Source organism: Delphinus delphis, chromosome 8 (assembly GCF_949987515.2).
Source record: "Delphinus delphis chromosome 8, mDelDel1.2, whole genome shotgun sequence".
NCBI classification, from domain to species: Eukaryota; Metazoa; Chordata; class Mammalia; order Artiodactyla; family Delphinidae; genus Delphinus; species Delphinus delphis.
Window position 1 is genome coordinate 57,936,518 of NC_082690.1, and position 21,031 is coordinate 57,957,548.

Here is a 21,031-nt window from a genome sequence, read left to right on the forward strand (position 1 = left end):
GCTGGAGCTGACGGCGTGACGTGCCGCGCGGAGTCCATCGGGATCCGTAGCTAGGGCTGGCTGACGCGAGGTTGCCAGCGGAAGTGGCCGCGGGGTTGCCGGAACTTGTAGTAATTAGAAGCTCCAGTCCTCAGTTGCTGCCTACTCGGGCAGCCGCCGCGTCGCGGTTACTAAGGAGTGGAGAAGGTAGTGGCAGGCGCCACGGTGGAGCGGCTCCGAGTTCCCCGGGAGGCTCGCAGGCGCGCAACCCGCCAGACCGGGCCGTCGCCCCCGCGGACGTCTCGGAGGCGGAAGCGACGCCGGAGGCAGGTGCGGCTGGAAACTGGAAACTTAGTTTGCGTGACGGGTTAGAGTCTCCCCCGCCCCAGATGTAGCGTTTGGCAAGGAGGGGGCGGGAGCTCGTCCTTCATCCTTTTCTAGCCCTGTAAAACTGTACGTACTGGTTCTTTGGTGACTGTCATCTTAGCTGTTAGCATTGTCTTCGTGTTACAGAGAACTCACATTCACTGAGTGCCTACTGCCTGCCAGGCACTGTCTTAAGTGCGTATATATCCATCCTCTCATTTAGTCTCCTAACGGACCAGTCAGGTGAGGAAACTAAGGCACTTAACCAAGGCCAGATAGCATGTATCAGAACCTAGTTTAGCAGCCAGATTTTTTAAAATATAAATTTATTTTATTTATCATTTTTGGCTGCGTTGGGTCTTCGTTGCTGCACACGGGCTTTCTCTAGTTGCGCCGAGCGGGGGCTGCTCTTCGTTGTGGTGCGCGGGCTTCTCATTGCGGTGGCTTCTCTTGTTGCAGAGCACGGGCTCTAGGCGCGCGGGCTTCAGTAGTTGGGGCTCACGGGCTCTAGAGCGCAGGCTCAGTAGTTGTGGCGCAAAGGCTTAGTTGCTCCGCGGCATGTGGGATCCTCCCCGACCAGGGCTCGAACCCGTGTCTCCTGCACTGGCAGACGGATTCTTAACCACTGCGCCGCCAGGGAAGCCCCCAGATGTTTTTTTTTGACATCAAACCAGTGTCATGCTCCCTTTGTTACCACCTGGGGTCCTTGGACTCTTTAATCAATAGAAATTGGTAAGAGGCCAGGCGGGGAATTCAGGTAAAGCTTTATTGGGACTCGTCCTGCAGCAGGAGGGAGCAAAACAAGAAACAGGTGGGGGTGGAGGGGTGGCGGGTGAGCTGGTCCCTTAAATGGGGTGAGGGTGGGGGGATGGGTGGGTGAGGTGGGAGGGGGGGCTTAGGTGGTCTTCCCACCCCCTTGGTGGTGCTGTGTGCAGGGGTCATGGGCAGTACCCTGCTTTTGCTCCTAACACCTCAGAAGTGGCAGTTGGCTTCTGGCCTTTTTGTGTCTTACTGTTCATAATTTGCCCCAGCTGTGCATGCATGCAGTTACTTTTAGTCCCTTCGAGTTTCTTTGTATTTTGTTGTTCAAGGAGTTGTTTGTCCAGGTGCAAGCACTCTAGTAAAGGGTCACAGGTCTCAACCTATCTCACCTTTGCCGCCCTGCCTTTACAGTTTTAGGATGTAATAATATTCCAGATTTTTATTAATTCTTTGTTTTACACAAATATTTATTGAGCACCAACATTGCTTGGAACTGCACTAAGGGATACTAGGGGATCAGAAAAGACCTGTTCCCTACTTTCATGGAACTCCTACTCTAATGACTTAGAGTTATCACATAATAGGACTTAATAATGATCTACCACACTGCATCATTTTTTTTAACTCCCCATGAATTCCTCATATAAGTGTCCAAATGATTGAACAAACAGTACTTACTATGGAGTGGTCACTGTTCTTGGCCCTGGGCACATACCCCTGAATAACAGACAAAACACCCGTCTTGATAAAGCTAACACCCACCTGACCATAATTATTACTAAAAACTATTAGATGCAGTTTCTTCACCTCTGTGAAGCAATCCAGTCAGATGGCCCTGTAGCTTTTTATCTTTTTATAACTTATGTTTCAAGACCCAGCTCTAATGTCACCTGCGCTGTGAAACTTCCCTGATCCTTCTTCCTTCTTTGCAGACAGAATGGAGAACTCCATAGTATTGTGTTCATGGTTCCATTTAGTTCAGTAAGCACTCAGTTGAGCCTCTTCAATGGACCAGACCTTGTTTGAGGTGCTGGGGATAAAGATATAGGTAGGACCCAGGCCTGGCCTTAGAGAGGCTCACACTTAGGGTGTAAGGAGTGGGGAACAGACAGGTAAGCAGGCCATTATAATACAGTGTGGCATGGTGCCTTCATTAAGAGGTGGGCTGAGGTGGTAACACAGATGAGGGTCAACCTGAGGAGGGGGATATACAGGAAGTTCTTCTGTATGCATCAGGCAAAGAAGAGGGGCAGAAGTGTGATAGACCGAAGGAATGGAAAAAGCAAATGTATGCAGATGAGAAGCATTATTCTGTGTGTGTGTGTGTGTGTGTGTGTGTGTGTGTGTGTGTGTCTGTCTTACCTTTCAACTTTGTCTTTGCTGGTTTTATCATGCATAAGTTTATTTTGTGTAAATGGACATATAAATGATCCTTTCCTTTCTAATTTGTGATTTGCACTTCCTATTAAGCACTCTAGCCCCACCCCATTGTCATAAAATTATTCTCTTGTTCCACCCCCTTGTCTATGTCTCCATCTCTATTTCTTTTCTCTCTGTTTCTGGGATCTTTAGTCCTGTAGTATTTTTCTAGGCCTCAGGTGAGACATTTTGGATCAAAGGGTCACAGTAGGATATAATTAATGAGAAAGTTCAAGAGCTCTAAATGGCAAACTAAGAAGGAGTGTAATATCTATTTTACAGGTGAAGAAACAAAAAAAAAAGGAAGTCAAGAGGTCTTTCCCAAGATCAAAGATCAAGTAAGTACTATGCAGATCAGAACCAAGGTCCCCATATTCTGTAAGTTACTGGAGTTTTCTCCAGCAGTCGTCTTCTCTAACATTTTCCAGGCAGCTATATACTCATTCATTCATTCATCCATTCACCCATCTAGCAGATAGGTGTGATGATTGGTCACAAGAGGGATTTCCTGAAAGACAGATTGACTGGATGACCGTCTTCCCTATCCAACCATCCATCCATCCCTTCATCTTCCCAGCACATTTTTAATGTGTTCTAGGCTCTATGCTAGGCTCTAGGATTATATAGGTCACTAGGTATTATAGGCCCCATAGCAGGTGGGAAGTTGGTAAAGGGAGAAAACAATTATAATAAAATGATAAGTGTTATAATAGGAGAAGTATGGAGTATCGTGGAAGCACATAGAAAGGGCCCCCAACCCTTTTCAGAGTGGTCAGGTATCAGGAAATTCACAATGCCCTGTGTTGAACCAAAGGAGATGTCAAGATCACTCGTTCATTCCACAGGTACTTATGGAATCTATTATGTGCCAGGTGTTAGGTACTGGGAGTAAAGAGGTGAACACCATAGGTGCTGTCCTTCTCCTGGAGAGGCTCAAAGTCCAGTCAGGGAGATTAGAAATATGTATAAAACCCCTTGGGCCCTGGGAGTACCATTGTACCCTTCATTTGGCTCACATATGTTTATTGGGTGTTTCCTATGAGCTTTCCAAGAGTGGAAGAATGACACTGAATTGGACATGTTTCCAGACTTGGAGGTTCAGAGGCCATTGAAACAACCCCCTCATGATTGTTAGTAATCTTATGAGGTAGAAAGGGGTCTGGCCATGAAAGACTTACAGAAGAAAAACTCCAGAGTTTAGCTAAAACAGCAATTATGTCCCTCTGGTAGGTTCAGTGAGGACTTTATGGAAGGGATGGCATCTGGACTGGGTCTAGAAAGAAGCTTGTTTTTTCTATTACCTCATTTAATTCTCACAACAATTCCCTGAGGCACAGGTTTTAATCCTCATTTTATATGTGAGAAATCTGAGGCCCAAAGAGGTAAAGTGATTTGCAGAAGGTCACTCCACTTAGTAGTAGAAACTAGTCTCAAATTTAAGTCTCTTGTCTCTAAAATTGTTGCCGCCTCCTACTGCACCCCTCTACTTTTCATATTTGTCACTTCCAGGAAACATTTTCTCTGGACACCTGATCCCAGCTCTCCACTCTGCTCCTTCTTTGTACTGAATCTCTTCCCAGACCCTCCATCTCAGGGTTCCGCATTCTTGCCAGGGTCTCCCTTCCCCTGGCCAGGTTCCCAAACCTCTGCTACCCCAAATTGTCTGAAGCTATCCCAAAGCAGATTAGGGAATGACTGGATCCTTTTAAAGAAAAATCTCAATCTCTAAGAGCTTAAGGTTCAAAAAATTTAGATCTTTGATAAGAGATTGTTTTCCTAAAGGAAGTGGCATTTGAGCTGAATCTTTTTTTTTTTTTTTTTTTTTGTGGTACGCGGGCCTCTCACTGTTGTTGCCTCTCCCGTTGCGGAGCACAGTCTCCGGACGCGCAGGCTCAGCGGCCATGGCTCACAGGCCTAGCCGCTCCGTGGCATGTGGGATCTTCCTGGACTGGGGCACGAACCCATGTCCCCTGCATCGGCAGGCGGACTCTCAACCACTGCGCCACCAGGGAAGCCCTGAGCTGAATCTTAAAGCATGAGATCTGCCAGATGAACAAGGTGGATAGAGCTATTTTAGGCCAAAGGAACACTAAGAACAAAGGCATGGAAGACCGAATGTGTTTGGGGGAATAGAAAATGATTCTGTGAGCCTCTTGGGTGGAGTGACTGGAGCTGGAACGTTAGGACATAGGTCTCCAGGGGCCTTCAAGACCAGGCTCAAGCTTGCTCAGTGGGAATCCAGTCAGAAGACTGTTGCAGTGTTCTAGGTGGGAGACGATGAAAGATTTAATGGAAGAGGTGAGTGTACTTCTGAGCTGGAATTTTCGTGACTCCTGACCAATGGAATCCCATTTCACCAGGCATTATATTTGTCAGACCTCTCTTTCTAAAGCACAGCTTGGGTCATGGCTCTCCCCAGCTTAGATATCATCCACGTCTCTCCGTTACCTCCAGTGTGGAGCCTGGGCTCCTAGCCTGGCACTGAAGGCCTTCAGAAGCAGGCACCATCCTTCCCATTCAGTCTTATTGTCCAAGACTCCCAAACACACCTCCTTCCCCTTCCTGGGTCAGGTTCTTTCTTTACTGTGCCAGATGTACCCACCACCGTGCCCTTAATCCTGTGGCCCTTTCTATTAATGCTTATCCTTCTCTCTATCAGAAAACTCAGTTCATCTCTCAAACCCAATTTATCCAGTTCACATCTCAGTATTTGCACATCATCTTGCCTAAAGTATGAGAGCCCTCTTCCCTGAACTCAAAACAAAGAACATAGCTAGGGAACACTTAATATGTACCAGGCACTACCTTTCCAAGTTGATCTTCTCCTTTGTCTATTAAGGTAGACATTTTACAGGCGAGGAAACTGAGGCTTAGAGGGGTAGAGAATTTTCCCAGTCAGCGAGTCAGGCAAGAGCCAAGATTCAAACCAGGTCTGTCTGAGCCCAAAAGTGATGCTTTTTCTACCGTTTCACTGAGCTACGGTTGATTTGAACCGAAAAACCCAGGGCCTATCTCCCTTGTTATCTAAAGGGCCAGCCCATTTCTGAAGCAAGACAGTGGGCCTCTAGGGCCTCGGAGTTAGGGTGTGTGTTAGGGGTGGTCCTGGTGAGTTCACAGACTGTGTTGGGGTGAGAGAGCAGCCCTGTCCCTTCTCACTCCTTACTTTCTTGCTTTCCTTGCTTGGCTCTCAGGGACATGGCCTCCTCAGGAGTCTACAAACTGGATGATGGGAAGCCTTATCTGAGCAACTGCTTTCCGGCCAAAAATCTGCTTCGGATGCCAGAGGAAGGTCAGGTGACTTCTCGGATCAGTACGTTTGCCTCACACCCAGCTCCTGCTTCAGAATGTCCCTGACACCCATTTCTTCCCTTCAACCCCTTCCGTGCTGTTCCCTGCCCCTACACAATCCCTTCCCTTCCAATCCATCTCCCCCCAGCAGTCTCAGGGAGCCTTATTTTTTTAAAATTTTATTTATTTATTAGAATTCTTTTATTTTTATACAGTTTTTTTCAGGTTACTTTCCATTTAGAGATATTGGCTATATTCTCCGTGTTGTACAATACATCCTTGAGCCTAAGTTACACGCAGCAGTTGGTACCTCCCACTCTCTCACACCTATATTGCCCCTTCACCACCACCCCACCCACTGATCACTACTAGTTTGTTCTCCGTATCTGTGGGTCTGCTTCTTTTATGTTACATTCACAAGTTTGTTGTATTTTTTAAATTCCACATAGAAGCAATATCATGCAGTACTTATCTTTCTCTGTCTGAGTTATTTCACTTAGCATAATGCCCTCCAAGCCCATCCATGTTGTTGCAAATGGCAAAATTTCATTCTTTTTTATGGCTGAGTAGTATTCTGTTGTATATATGTACTACATCTTCTTTATCCATTCCTCTGTTGATGGACACTTAGCTTGTTTCCATGTCTTGGCTATTGTAAGTAATGCTGCTATGAACATTGGGGTGCATGTATGTTTTCGAATTAGTGACTTTGTTTTTTTCGGATATATACCCAGAAGTGGAATTGCTGGATCATATGGTAGTTATGTTTTTAGTTTTTTGAGGAACCTCCGCAGTGTTTCCACAGTGGCTGCAGCAATTTACATTCCCACCAACAGTGCACAAGGGTTCTCAGGGAACCTTCTAAACTGCACATCTAACCATAGTGTTCCCTTCTGTTTAGTGACTTCTCACTGCTAGTTCCTTTACCTTCTGCTCTAACCCCCCCTTATCCTTTTTTACAACCCCTTTCCTTGATTTATGCCCTGTTCCATAGTGTTTATAATATTTTCACATAGCTTTTTAACATTCGCCCAGAACGTTCCAGCCCTCATCCCAGTTATCCAAACTCCTCCCATCCCGCAAGGCCCAGCCCTTCTCCCACTTCTTCCAGTAAGCCATATCCAGCTACTCCATCCCTCAGTGCCCATCCTCTCTTGAAAGCCGTCTTCCTTTCTGTGTTTCTTACTTGATGCGTAATTATAGTCTGCCCAGCTCCTAAAAAATGGCTTAAACTTGACTCTGCTAAGTAGTTTTTCAAACATTTATCTAGTTAAAGACTCCCCTGGGGCAGGGACTCCACCTATGCTGAGCAGAGTCCTGCAGATGGAACGCTGCCAAGAAGTGTGGGTTCACTGGATTGGATTTGCTGCTTTGAAAGGGTAAAGCAAGGGAGAAGTACCCCTAGCTTACCCTAGATGAAATGACATGCTGGTCGCTCTGTACATGGAATAGTAGAAGAACCTTCTCCTCCAGCCTGTGCTCCCCACTTCTCTTGAGTGATTTCATTTTTCACACAGAGACCTTCTTTGGCCACCTATCTGTTGAAAACCCTCCCATGGAGCTCTCAGTATGCACTCATGATTTCACATCCACACCCCCTCACACACACATAGATGGACAGATAGAGAAATAAATATAGCCATATGTATCTGCATGTGTTGGTATATGTACATGTACTTCCTGGCCCACTGAGGGCAATGGTACCTCAGTCGCAAAGAGCATGCCTGCCGCCTAGATGTTGATTTCTAAATACCATTCTCCAGTAAACAAAGCCAGGGCTCCTAAGACAAAAACCTGTTTCTAGGGCTGAGGCAAGAAAAATACATATTGAGCCTGGAACACTGTGTGGTGCCAGAAAATAAAGCAGTGCTCAGAAAAATGATGGGGGCAATTTGAAAGGACATAGGTGCCAAACTGAAGGAGAGCCCAATGGCCAAAGCTGGAACAATATGAGCGGCAAAATAAATAAAGGTAGAATTGGGTTGGAATCCGTAGAATAAGTAAATAGTCATGATCCCATGCTGATACAATTAAATTAAGAATACATAAATAAGTGGAGGAGAAGGAAAAGTCCTTCCTTACAATAGAATTACAATTAATAAATGTAGAAGGAATTAAGGAAATAGAAAATTACTTTTTGGGGGGAAAATCACTATTAAAACATCACAGTAATAACTTTTACAGGCAAGAAACTTCTATGGATGCTGCATCAGTCAGGGTTCTTCAGAGAAATAGAATCAATAAGATGTGTGTATGTTCGTCCGTGTGTGTGTGTGTGTGTGTGTGTGTGTGTGTGTGTATCTCCTACAAGTTTTGTTTTCATATACGTATATGTGTTTATATATATGGACCAACACACATATATAAATTACATATTTTTAACGAATTGGTTTATGAAATGTGGAGGCTGGCAAGTCTGAAATCTGTAGGAGAGGCAAGCTGAAAACTCAGGGAAGAGCTGATGCTTCAGTCTTAAGGCAAAATTTCATATTTCTTTGGGAAGCCTGTATTTGCACTTTTTTTTAAACATCTTTATTGGGGTATAATTACTTTACAATGGTGTGTTAGTTTCTGCTTTATAACAAAGTGAATCAGTTATACATATGTTCCCATATCTCTTCCCCCTTGCGTCTCCCACCCTCCCTATCCCACCCCTCCAGGCGGTCACAAAGCACCGAGCTGATCTCCCTGTGCTATGCGGCTGCTTCCCACTAGCTATCTACCTTACGTTTGGTAGTGTATATATGTCCATGCCTCTCTCTCGTTTTGTCACAGCTCACCCTTCCCCCTCCCCATATCCTCAAGTCCGTTCTCTAGCAGGTCTGTGTCTTTATTCCTGTCTTACCCCTAGGTTCTTCATGACATTTTTTTTTCTTAAATTCCATATATATGTGTTAGCATACGGTATTTGTCTTTTTCTTTCTGACTTACTTCACTCCGTATGACAGACTCTAGGTCTATCCACCTCAGTACAAATAGCTCAATTTCGTTTCTTTTTATGGCTGAGTAATATTCCATTGTATATATGTGCCACATCATCTTTATCCATTCATCCGATGATGGACACTTAGGTTGTTTCCATCTCCGGGCTATTGTAAATAGAGCTGCAATGAACATTTTGGTACATGACTCTTTTTGAATTATGGTTTTCTCAGGGTATATGCCCAGTAGTGGGATTGCTGGGTCATATGGTAGTTCTCTTTGTAGTTTTTTAAGGAACCTCCATACTGTTCTCCATAGTGGCTGTACCAATTCACATTCCCACCAGCAGTGCAAGAGTGTTCCCTTTTCTCCACATCCTTTCCAGCATTTATTGTTTCTAGATTTTTTGATGATGGCCATTCTGACTGGTGTGAGATGATATCTCATTGTAGTTTTGATTTGCATTTCTCTAATGATTAATGATGTTGAGCATTCTTTCATGTGTTTGTTGGCAGTCTGTATATCTTCTTTGGAGAAATGTCTATTTAGGTCTTCTGCCCATTTTTGGATTGGGTTGTTTGGTTTTTTGTTATTGAGCTGCATGAGCTGCTTGTAAATTTTGGAAATTAATCCTTTGTCAGTTGCTTCATTTGGAAATATTTTCTCCCATTCTGAGGGTTGTCTTTTGGTCTTGTTTACGGTTTCCTTTGCTGTGCAAAAGCTTTGAAGTTTCATTAGGTCCTATTTGTTTATTTTTGTTTTTATTTCCATTTCTCTGGGAGGTGGGTCAAAAAGGATCTTGCTGTGATTTATGTCATAGAGTGTTCTGCCTATGTTTTCCTCTAAGAGTTTGATAGTTTCTGGCCTTACATTTAGGTCTTTAATCCATTTTGAGCTTATTTTTGTGTATGGTGTTAGGGAGTGATCTAATCTCATACTTTTACATGTACCTGTCCAGTTTTCCCAGCACCACTTATTGAAGAGGCTGTCCTTTCTCCACTGTACATTCCTGCCTCCTTTATCAAAGATAAGGTGACAATATGTGTGTGGGTTTATGTCTGGGCTTTCTATCCTGTTCCATTGATCTATCTTTCTGTTTTTGTGCCAGTACCATTACTGTCTTGATTACTGTAACTTTGTAGTATAGTCTGATGTCAGGGAGCCTGATTCCTCCAGCTCCATTTTTCGTTCTCAAGATTGCTTTGGCTTTTCAGGATCTTTTGTGTTTCCATACAAATTGTGAAATTTTTTGTTCTAGTTCTGTAAAAAATGCCAGTGGTAGTTTGATAGGGATTGCATTGAATCTGTAGATTGCTTTGGGTAGTAGAGTCATTTTCACAATGTTGATTCTTGCAATCCAAGAACATGGTATATCTCTCCATCTATCTGTATCATCTTTAATTCTTTCATCAGTGTCTTATAATTTTTTGCATACAGGTCTTTTGTCTCCTTAGGTAGGTTTATTCCTAGATATTTTATTCTTTTTGTTGCAATGGTAAATGGGAGTGTTTTCTTGATTTCACTTTCAGATTTTTCATCATTAGTGTATAGGAATGCCAGAGATTTCTGTGCATTAATGTTGTATCCTGCAACTTTACCAAATTCACTGATTAGCTCTAGTAGTTTTCTGGTAGCATCTTTAGGATTCTCTACGTATAGTATCATGTCATCTGCAAACAGTGACAGCTTTACTTCTTCTTTTCCGATTTGGATTCCTTTTATTTTCTTTTCTTCTCTGATTGCTGTGGCTAAAACTTCCAAAACTATGTTGAATAAGAGTGGTGAGAGTGGGCAACCTTGTCTTGTTCCTGATCTTAGTGGGAATGCTTTCGGTTTTTCACCATCGAGGATGATGTTGGCTGTGGGTTTGTCATATATGGCCTTTATTATGTTGAGGAAGGTTCCCTCTATGCCTACTTTCTGCAGGATTTTTATCATAAATCGGTGTTGAATTTTGTCAAAAGCTTTCTCTGCATCTATTGAGATTATCATATGGTTTTTCTCCTTCAATTTGTTAATATGGTTTATCACATTGATTGATTTGCATATATTGAAGAATCCTTGCATTCCTGGAATAAACCCCACTTGATCATGGTATATGATCCTTTTAATGTGTTGTTGGATTCTGTTTGCTAGTATTTTGTTGAGGATTTTTGCATCTATGTTCATCAGTGATATTGGCCTGTAGTTTTCTTTCTTTGTGACATCCTTGTCTGGTTTTGGTATCAAGGTGATGGTGGCCTCGTAGAATGAATTTGGGAGTGTTCCTCCCTCTGCTATACTTTGGAAGAGTTTGAGAAGGATAGGTGTTAGCTCTTCTCTAAATGTTTGATAGAATTCGCCTGTGAAGGCATCTGGTCCTGGGCTTATGTTTGTTGGAAGATTTTTAATCACAGTTTCAATTTCAGTGCTTGTGATTGGTCTGTTCATATTTTCTATTTCTTCCTGATTCAGTCTTGGCAGGTTGTGCATTTCTAAGAATTTGTCCATTTCTTCCAGGTTGTCCATTTTATTGGCATAGAGTTGCTTGTAGTAATCTCTCATGATCTTTTGTATTTCTGCAGTGTCAGTTGTTACTTCTCCGTTTTCATTTCTAATTCTATTGATGTGAGTCTTCTCCCTTTTTTTCTTGATGAGTTTGGCTAATGGTTTATCAATTTTATTTATCTTCTCAAAGCACCAGCATTTAGCTTTATTGATCTTGCTATCGTTTCCTTCATTTCTTTTTCATTTATTTCTGATCTGGTTTTTATGATTTCTTTCCTTCTGCTAACTTTGGGGTTTTTTTGTTCTTCTTTCTCTAATTGCTTTAGGTGCAAGGTTAGGTTGTTTATTCAAGATGTTTCCTGTTTCTTAAGGTGGGCTTCTATTGCTATAAACTTCCCTCTTAGAACTGCTTTTTCTGTATCCCATAGGTTTTGGGTCGTCGTGTCTCCATTGTCATTTGTTTCTAGGTATTTTTTTATTTCCTCTTTGTTTCCTTCAGTGATCACTTCGTTATTAAGTAGTGTATTGTTTAGCCTCCATGTGTTTGTATTTTTTACAGATCTTTTCCTGTAATTGATATCTAGTCTCATAGCGTTGTGGTCGGAAAAGATACTTGATACAATTTCAGTTTTCTTAAATTTACCAAGGCTTGATTTGTGACCCAAGATATGATCTATCCTGGAGAATGTTCCATGAGTACTGGAGAAAAATGTGTATTCTGTTGTTTTTGTATGGAGTGTCCTATAAATATCAATTAAGTCCATCTTGTTTAATGTATCATTTAAAGCTTGTGTTTCCTTATTTATTTTCATTTTGGATGATCTGTCCATTGGTGAAAGTGGGGTGTTAAAATCCCCTACTGTGAATGTGTTCCTTTTATGTTCCTTTTATGTGTTCCTTTTATGTGTTCCTTTTATGTTCCTTTTATGTTCCTTTTATGTGTTCCTTTTATGTGTTCCTTTTATGTTCGATTTCCCCTTTTATGGCTGTTAGTATTTGCCTTATGTATTGAGGTGCTCCTATGTTGGGTGCATAAATATTTACAATTGTTATATCTTCTTCTTGGATCGATCCCTTGATCATTATGTAGTGTCCTTCTTTGTCTCTTCTAATAGTCTTTATTTTAACGTCTATTTTGTCTGATATGAGAATTGCTACTCCAGCTTTCTCTTGGTTTCCATTTGCATGGAATATCTTTTTCCATCCCCTCACTTCAGTCTGTATGTGTCTCTAGGTCTGAAGTGGGTCTCTTGTAGACAGCATATATATGGGTCTTGTTTTTGTATCCATTCAGCCAATCTGTGTCTCTTGGTGGGAGCATTTAGTCCATTTACATTTAAGGTAATTATCGATATGTATGTTCCTATTCCCATTTTCTAAATTGTTTTGGGTTCGTTATTGTAGGTCTTTTCCTTCTCTTGTGTTTCTTGCCTGGAGAAGTTCCTTTAGCATTTGTTGTAAAGCTGGTTTGGTGGTGCTTAACTCTCTCAGCTTTTGCTTGTCTGTAAAGGTTTTAATTTCTCCATCAAATCTGAATGAGATCCTTGCTGGGTAGAGTAATCTTGGTTGCAGGTTTTTCTCCTTCATCACTTTCAATATGTCCTGCCAGTCCCTTCTGGCTTGCAGAGTTTCTGCTGAAAGATCAGCTGTTAACCTTATGGGGATTCCCTTGTGTGTTATTTGTTGTTTTTCCCTTGCTGCTTTTAATATGCTTTCTTTGTATTTAATTTTTGACAGTTTGATTAATATGTGTCTTGGCGTATTTCTCCTTGGATTTATCCTGTAATGGACTCTCTGTGCTTCCTGGACTTGATTAACTATTTCCTTTCCCATATTAGGGAAGTTTTCAACTATAATCTCTTCAAATATTTTCTCAGTCCCTTTCTTTTTCTCTTCTTCTGGAACCCCTGTAATTCGAATGTTGTTGTGTTTAATGTTGTCCCAGAGGTCTCTGAGACTGTCCTTAGTTCTTTTCATTCTTTTTTCTTTATTCTGCTGTGCAGTAGTTATTTCCACTATTTTATCTTCCAGGTCACTTATCCGTTCTTCTGCCTCAGTTATTCTGTTATTGTTCCCATCTAGAGTATTTTTCATTTCATTTATTGTGTTGTTCATCATTGTTTGTTTCATCTTTAGTTCTTCTAGGTCCTTGTTAAATGTTTCTTGCATTTTGTCTATTCTATTTCCAAGATTTTGGATCATCTTTACTATCATTATTCTGAATTCTTTTTCAGGTAGACTGCCTATTTCCTCTTCATTTGTTAGGTCTGGTGGGTTTTTATCTTGCTCCTTCATCTGCTGTGTGTTTCTCTGTCTTCTCATTTTGCTTATCTTACTGTGTTTGGTGTCTCCTCTTTGCAGGCTGCAGGTTCGTGGTTCCCGTTGTTTTTGGTGTCTGTCCCCAGTGGCTAAGGTTGGTTCAGTGGGTTGTGTAGGCTTCCTGGTGGAGGGGACTAGTGCCTGTGTTCCGGTGGATGAGGCTTGATCTTGTCTTTCTGGTGGGCAGGTCCACGTCTGGTGGTGTGTTTTGGGGTGTCTGTGGACTTATTATGATTTTAGGCAGCCTCTCTGCTAATGGGTGGGGTTGTGTTCCTGTTTTGCTAGTTGTTTGGCATAGGTTGTCCAGCACTGTAGCTTGCTGGTCGTTGAGTGAAGCTGGGTGCTGGCGTTGAGATGGAGATCTCTGGGAGATTTTCGCCATTTGATATTATGTGGAGCTGGGAGGTCTCTTGTGGACCAGTGTCCTGAAGTTGGCTCTCCCACCTCAGAGGCACAGCACTGACTCCTGGCTGCAGCACCAAGAGCCTTTCATCCATACAGCTCAGAATAAAAGGGAGAAAAAGTAGAGAGCAAGAGTTAGTAGAAGTAGGAAGAAAGAAAGGAAGGAAGGAAAGAAGGAAGGAAGGAAGAAAGAAAGAAAAGGAAAGAAGAAAAGAAAGAAAGAAAGGAGGGAGGGAGGGATGGTGGGATAAAGAAAGGAGAGAAGGAAGGAAAAAAGAAAGAAAGAAGATAAAGTAAAATAAAATAAAGTAAAATATAATAAAGTTATTAAATTAAAAAATAATTATTAAGAAAAAAATTAAAAAAAAACAACGGACGGATAGAACCTTAGGACAAATGGTGGAAGCAAAGCTATACAGACAAAATCTCACACAGAAGCATACACATACACACTCCCAAAAAGAGGAAAAGGGGAAAAAATCATAAATCTTGCTCACAAAGTCCACCTCCTCAATTTGGGATGATTCGTTGTCTAAAGGAGGGAAGGAAGGAAGGAAAGAAAGAAAGAAAGAAGATAAAGTAAAATAAAGTTATTAAAATTAATATTAAGAAAAAAATTTAAAAAAAAAAACGGACGGATAGAACCCTAGGACAAATTGTGGAAGCAAAGCTATACAGACAAAATCTCACACAGAAGCATACACATACACACTCCCGAAAAGCGGAAAAAATCATAAGTCTTGCTTTCAAAGTCCACCCCCTCAATTTGGGATGATTCGTTGTCTATTCATGTATTCCACAGATGCAGGGTACATCAAGTTGATTGTGGAGCTTTAATCCGCTGCTTCTGAGGCTGCTGGGAGAGATTTCCCTTTCTCTTCTTTGTTCTCACAGCTCCCAGGGGCTCAGCTTTGGATTTGGCCCCGCCTCTGCGTGTAGGTCGCCAGAGGGCGTCTGTTTTTCCGCTCAGACAGGACGGGGTTAAAGGAGCCGTTGATTTGGGGGCTCTTGCTCACTCAGGCCCAGGGGAGGGGCACGGAGTGCGGGGCAAGCCTGCGGCGGCAGAGGCCAGCGTGACGTTCCAACAGCCTGAGGCGTGCCGTGCGTTCCTCTGGGGAAGTTGTCCCTGGATCCCGGGACCCTGGCAGTGGTGGGCTGCACAGGCTCCCCAGAAGTGAGGTGTGGATAGTGACCTGTGCTCGCACACAGGCTTCTTGGTGGCGGCAGCAGCAGCCTTAGCGCCTCCTGCCCATCTCTGGGGTCCGCGCTTTTAGCCGCGTCTCGCCCCCGTCTCTGGAGCGCCTTTAAGCAGCGCTCTTAATCCCCTCTCCTCGCGCACCAGGAAACAAAGAGGGAAGGAAAAGTCTCTTGCCTCTTCGGCACCTCCAGCCCTTTTCCCGGACTCCCTCCCGGCTAGCCGTGGTGCACTAACCTCTTCAGGCTGTGTTCACTCCACCAACCCCAGTCCTCTCCCTGCGCTCCGACCGGAGCCCGAGCCTCAGCTCCCAGCCCCGCCCGCCCCGGCGGGTGAGCAGACACCGATCCTCTGTGCGGGAATCTCCCCGCTTTGCCCCCCGCACCCCTGTTGCTGCGCTCTCTTCCGCGGCTCGGCCCCGAAGCTCCCCCCCTCCGCCACCCGCAGTCTCCACCCGCGAAGGGGCTTCCTAGTGTGTGGAAACCTTTCCTCCTTCACAGCTCCCTCCCACTGGTGCAGGTCCCGTCCCTATTCTTTTGTCTTTTTCTTTTTTTCTTTTGCCCTACCCTGGTACGCGGGGAGTTTCTTGCCTTTGGGAGGTCTGAGGTCTTCTGCCAGCGTTCAGTAGGTGTTCTGTAGGAGTTGTTCCACGTGTAGATGTATTTCTGGTGTGTCTGGGGGTAGGAAGGTGATCTCCGTCTTACTCTTCTGCTATCTTTCCCCGGAGGTGTATTTGCTTTTAAGGTCTTTCAAGTGAGTGGGTGAGACCCACACATTATCAAGGATAGTCTCCTTTACTTAAAGTCAACTGGTTGTGGATGTTAGCCACATCTACAATATACCTTCACAGCAACACCTAGATTAGTGTTTGATTGACTAACTGCTTACCATAGTCTAGCCAAGTTGACACAAAATTAATCATCACAGATGCTAGGATTAGTGGGTCAAAGTATGATGAGAAGCAGGATATTTGTATAGTCTTGAGCTATCTTTATTAATTAGAAAGGAACTTCTTAGTAACTAAGAAAAACTAAGAGAAACTAAGCCGATACCACCTTGGCCGAGTGATCAAAATAAACATCACCAGTAATAAGACATATTGACATCACGTATGCCCTGACATTTTGTGCTGAGGAGGGCACAGCATCACTTCTTGCCAAACTGCAAGGCCTTAGTCTAATTATGGGAAAACATCAAACAAACTCAAATTGAGGGACATTTAATAAAGCAGTTGACTAGTACTCTTCAAAAGTGTCAAGATCACACAAGAAAAATAGAGACTACAGAACTGTCACAGTTTGGGGGAAACTAAGCAGATGTGACAACTAAATGAAATGTGAGATCTTGGATTGGATCCTGGAACAGAAAGAGAACATTAGTGAGAAAACTGACAAAAATCAAAGAAAGGCTGTAGATTCATTACTAATATTATGCCAATGTTAATTTCTTGGTTTTAACCATTGTATTATGATTATGTAAGATGTTAACATTAGGGAACCTGGGTGAAAGCTGTACAGGAACTCTGTATTATTTTTACAGCTTTTCGGGAAGTCTGAAATTATCTCAAAATGAAAATTTACAGGGGAAAAAAACCTTCCCATGAATACTCTTCCTGTTAAAAGCCTACCCCATTAAAACCCAAACTTCTTATTCCGGTTGAGATCTGACTCTGCTGACCTCTCCAGCCTCATCTCTTTTCCCTCAGGTCTATCTCCCCACACACTCCAGGCCTTCCTTCCTGGCTCTCTTGGCAGTTTTGGCACCAACTCTGGCTGGAGGCTCTAGGAGTTTGGGCTATTGGGATAGGACAAAGGTCCATGGCCCAGATGGGGGCAGCCCTGGGAAATGAGTGCCTGGGCTGTCAGGCCCAGGATGGGAATAGGAACTGGCTCATGTCAGACGTAGGATGGGAGCTGCATCCAAGACGCAGGATTAGCAGCAGTGGTCAGGTGAGTGAAGGCAAGCCCTTGAGGCAGGGGTAGTGGGCTATGCAGGCAGAGAGCCAGTGGTCAGGGGCACCAAGCTGGTTCCCACAGCTCTGTGCTGTTCTTCTGTGCAGTCCCAATCTTTGGTTTTTCCATCTCCACCTAGTCAACTTTCAACATACAAGATCTAGCTCATGCCCTAGGCTGGTAGCTCCCCGCTCTGGGCTTCACAGCACCCTTTACGTTATTGAGCTCCTTCGAATCCTCTGTTGTATCCTTCTCCATAGCCCCAGCTCCTGGCGCAAAGTAGATGCTCAGAAAAGGTCTGAATGGATGATTGTGGGTGAGAGCTGTGGCTCAGGGTAAGTTCAGCAACACTCACAGTGTGGTAAGCTCTGTGCAGGCCTTGGGAATACTGAGATGAGTGAATCAAAGTCTGTGCTCTCATGGAGCTTCCACTCTACAGGGCAAGACAGACAATAAACAAGCGAACAAATACAATAATTACAGATTACAATGAATAAACTAGTGATGAAGGAGAGAACAGATTCCAGAACGTTGTCATGATTTTTGTTAGGTGGGCTTACTAGTAAACCTCATATTCTTCTTTTTACTTAACATACAGTTTCTAGTTCGTTCTACAGTGAGCATGTATTTTTGGGTCTTTAAAAAATGCCAGCTGTCCTCTCACTTTCTTATCCTGAGCTCCTAATGCAACTTTTGCTGTATAATGATAGAATTCAGGGTAAGTTCTGGGAAGATGTAGCCCACTGAGTTGGTGTCACACAACGGGCTTTACCTTTACCCAAGAGATGACAAATGGGGCAATAACTAGCTGGCTCAGGAAAAAATGATCAGCTCTGCTGAGGAGAGTCAGGGAAGGCTTCACAGAATAGGAAATACTTTATCTACAATCTTGAAGGAACAATTAGAGTTTGGAGGCAAAAATGTGGAGGAAGGAATTGGGCAAGTCATTCTACACTTCGAGTCTTAGCCTTTTTGTCTGTAAAATGGGGGCAGTAGCATGTCTTCACTGGGTTTGGGGTTGGGGGCCAATTAAATAAGACAGGTATATAGACGCTCCCCCTCCCCAGCTGCAGCACGGTATCTGGTGCATATTAGGTAATGAGGAGCTAATTTTTGTTTTAGTATTAAATATAAACATTCTGTAAGTGCACAAGTTGTGGCTTTGGAAGAGTTTGCTCCTTGTCACTGTTCTGATCTTCTCAACAGGCCGAGGACACTGGTTAGTGGCTCGGAAATGTAGCCTCAAGAAGAAGCCCAGGGGTGTGGTTGAAGCACGAGCTGAAGGTCAGGAAAGCCAGAAGGTTTCTTTCGAGGTTGGAGGAAAGAAAGGGTCTCGACAGGAAAACCAAGTGGACACTCCGGGACATGTGCTGGACCAGGCTTTTCTGGTGAGAGTAAATGCATCCTGAAAGGCTGGCAGCACCAGCTGACGACTGTCTTGGTGGGGGCAAGGACTTGCCCTGCTTCCCTCTGGTACAGTTACCCCCAATCCACCCCAAACTATTAGAGTGATCTTGGCAAATTGAGTATAGCCGGGATGATGAAGGGACCCAGAGCTTTCTTTATATATAAAGCTTTCTTTACATCCACCTTATGAGATAGGTATTATCATCCCTATTATGTTGTTGCCATTGTGCAGATGAGAAAACTGAGGACCCAAGAAGTAATTTGCCTTGGCCAAGGTCCCTCAGCTAGTAATTAGGACTCTGGTTTACCCAGGATTAGAACTACTCAGAATTAGAACTCTGGTCTACCGATTGCAAAGGCTGTGCCTTTATATTTTATCAGGTAAAAAGTCTTAATTGAGCCAGAGAGGCAAAGCAGTAGGTCAGGGGGAACAGTAAATTGAAAAATCGTATTCTAGCACCTAGTAGAGTATAAAGATTCCTGCTCTGCTCTGGGGAGATCTCTCTAGGAGCAGGGGGATTGGGGAGGCCCCACATACCACAACCTTTGTCCTTTGGGTTTAGTGTCTGGCTGAAAGCCAGGGATGCCGACTAGATATACCCAGTGTCTGGGGCAGGCTTTACAAAGGTCACTGGGGTGGCTGTGTTAGAGACCAGCCAGGTAATTTCACATCTGCTCTCTGCAACGCTGCAGTGGCTTTGCAAAGAAAGACACATTTTGTAAACCAATGTTCATGTGCAGTTCAGTGCTCATAGCTCCCTAAGAACTCCCTGGCAGCCTACTTTGTACCCAGGCTTTGCTTATGGTTCCCAAGAGATAGGTTTCTGCACAGATCAGATGCTGAAAGAGAGCTTCAAGGAGGCAGCTGGTTACATCTCCGCTCAGGGTGGATAGTATAAGCTTTTTGCAGAGTCCTGTGGAATTTCTTTGATTATTAGGTCCACTTCTCACTGGGAATGAGGAAGACTGAAGCAACAGTACTGAGGAGGGGCAGAAACACTTCCCATAGGGGACTCTTCTTTTCCCCTTTGTTTTCAACATGTACATCCCCCATTAATTGAGATAGCTTGTTACCCATGTTGCCACTTTGGATAGCAGAAGCATCAAGGATGTTTTTCAGAGTAATGGGGTACCTACCCGCCTATTGGATATGAACGTTTCACTGGCACTTCATATTGACCTTCTACACCAGTCCCCTTACTCCAAGTCCCCGAAACACCTCTTTTCTAGTGTTCAATGCATGGTCTCAATGATGGTCTCAATACTATGTACCCAGTCACCAAGCAAGTAACTTGGGGTTATCCTTGGCACGTGCCTCTCCCTCACCACCCTCATCCCTGCCATTACCAAGCCCTGGTACTTTCATTAGTTGTCAAATCTGTATTCTTCTCTTCATCTGCCCTGCCACCACCCTAATCTCAGCTACCATCGTCTTTTATTGGACTAATTCAGTAACTTCCTAACTATTACAGTTTGAACCAACTAGCATGCTTTTGTTTCACATGAAAAGAAGCCAGAGGCATTGTTATTCTAGGGTAGGTTAATTCATTGGTTTAATGACTTCTTCCAAGTCCCAGGTTCCTCCATCTCTCTGCTTTTCTATCCTTGGCACATTAGCTTGTCCTCTTGGGCTGATTGCCTTCATGATCCTGAGATGGCTGCTGAGCTCTGGTCATCACATTTAAAGGATAATGTCCAGAGGTAGAAAAGGGATTGTCACTGTCTTATATCGAGTTTTAAAGGTAAGAACTTCCCAGAACTGGCGTCCCACCCCCAGCAGCCAGCGTCTCCTTGGCCAAACCTGTATCACAAATCCCAACAGTCAATGGTTAGGGGAACATGACCACCATGACTGGATTAGACAAAGTCAAGACTTAGCCTGTGGAGCTGGAGTTGAAGGATATATCCACTCAGAGAAATGTGAATGATACTGGGGTTCTTTAACAAGGAAGAAGTAGAGAAGTGGCTCTAGAGAAGCCAGTTAACAATGTCTAGTACAGTGGTCTCTCACCACCCTTTCCTGTCTTCTCATCCTTTCTGCGTGTGTCAGACATAGCAATTTTTATAAAATTTCTATTAGCCCCCTGCCAAAAAACCTCTGACAGATTTCCATTGACTATAGGATAAAATCCACGCTCCTTTACAGAGCCAACATGGACACAAATGATCTAATGACTGCCTCCCTAGCCTTACTTTGTTTTTCATCCTCTCAAAAGCACCTTGCTTTCACCTGCCTTGATAATTTTCATGACCCCTGCTACCCACTTTCATGGGACCAACTCCTACTCAGCACTTAGGTATCAGCTGAAATATTACTTCCTCAAGTGAGTATTTCCTCACTTCCACACTGAGGTTAGGACCTCCTGTTACTGTCTCCCATAGCATCTTGAATTTCTCCTTTAAAATATTATCACGTTTATAAATACTTGCTTGCTCCTTGGCTTCCATGCAGTTTTAAGCTTTCAGAAGGCATGGAATATTTCTGCTTCTTATACATTGTCTCATAAATTCCTAGTTCCATGCCTAAACATAA

The 21,031-nt window shown here is 43.5% G+C and overlaps 1 protein-coding gene across 1 annotated transcript in view; it reads left to right on the plus strand.

The window, feature by feature from the left end:
* Positions 1-69: 69 nt before the first annotated feature.
* Positions 70-21,031, plus strand: part of XRRA1 (X-ray radiation resistance associated 1) — a 100,415-nt gene continuing 79,453 nt past the window's right edge. Inside the window, exons 1-4 of the mRNA XM_060018278.1 lie at positions 70-309; positions 2,809-2,864; positions 5,718-5,815; positions 18,298-18,479. Of these exons, the coding sequence (XP_059874261.1) occupies positions 5,722-5,815; positions 18,298-18,479 (276 nt within the window). The 5' untranslated portion in view covers positions 70-309; positions 2,809-2,864; positions 5,718-5,721. The remainder of the gene's footprint in view (positions 310-2,808; positions 2,865-5,717; positions 5,816-18,297; positions 18,480-21,031) is intronic.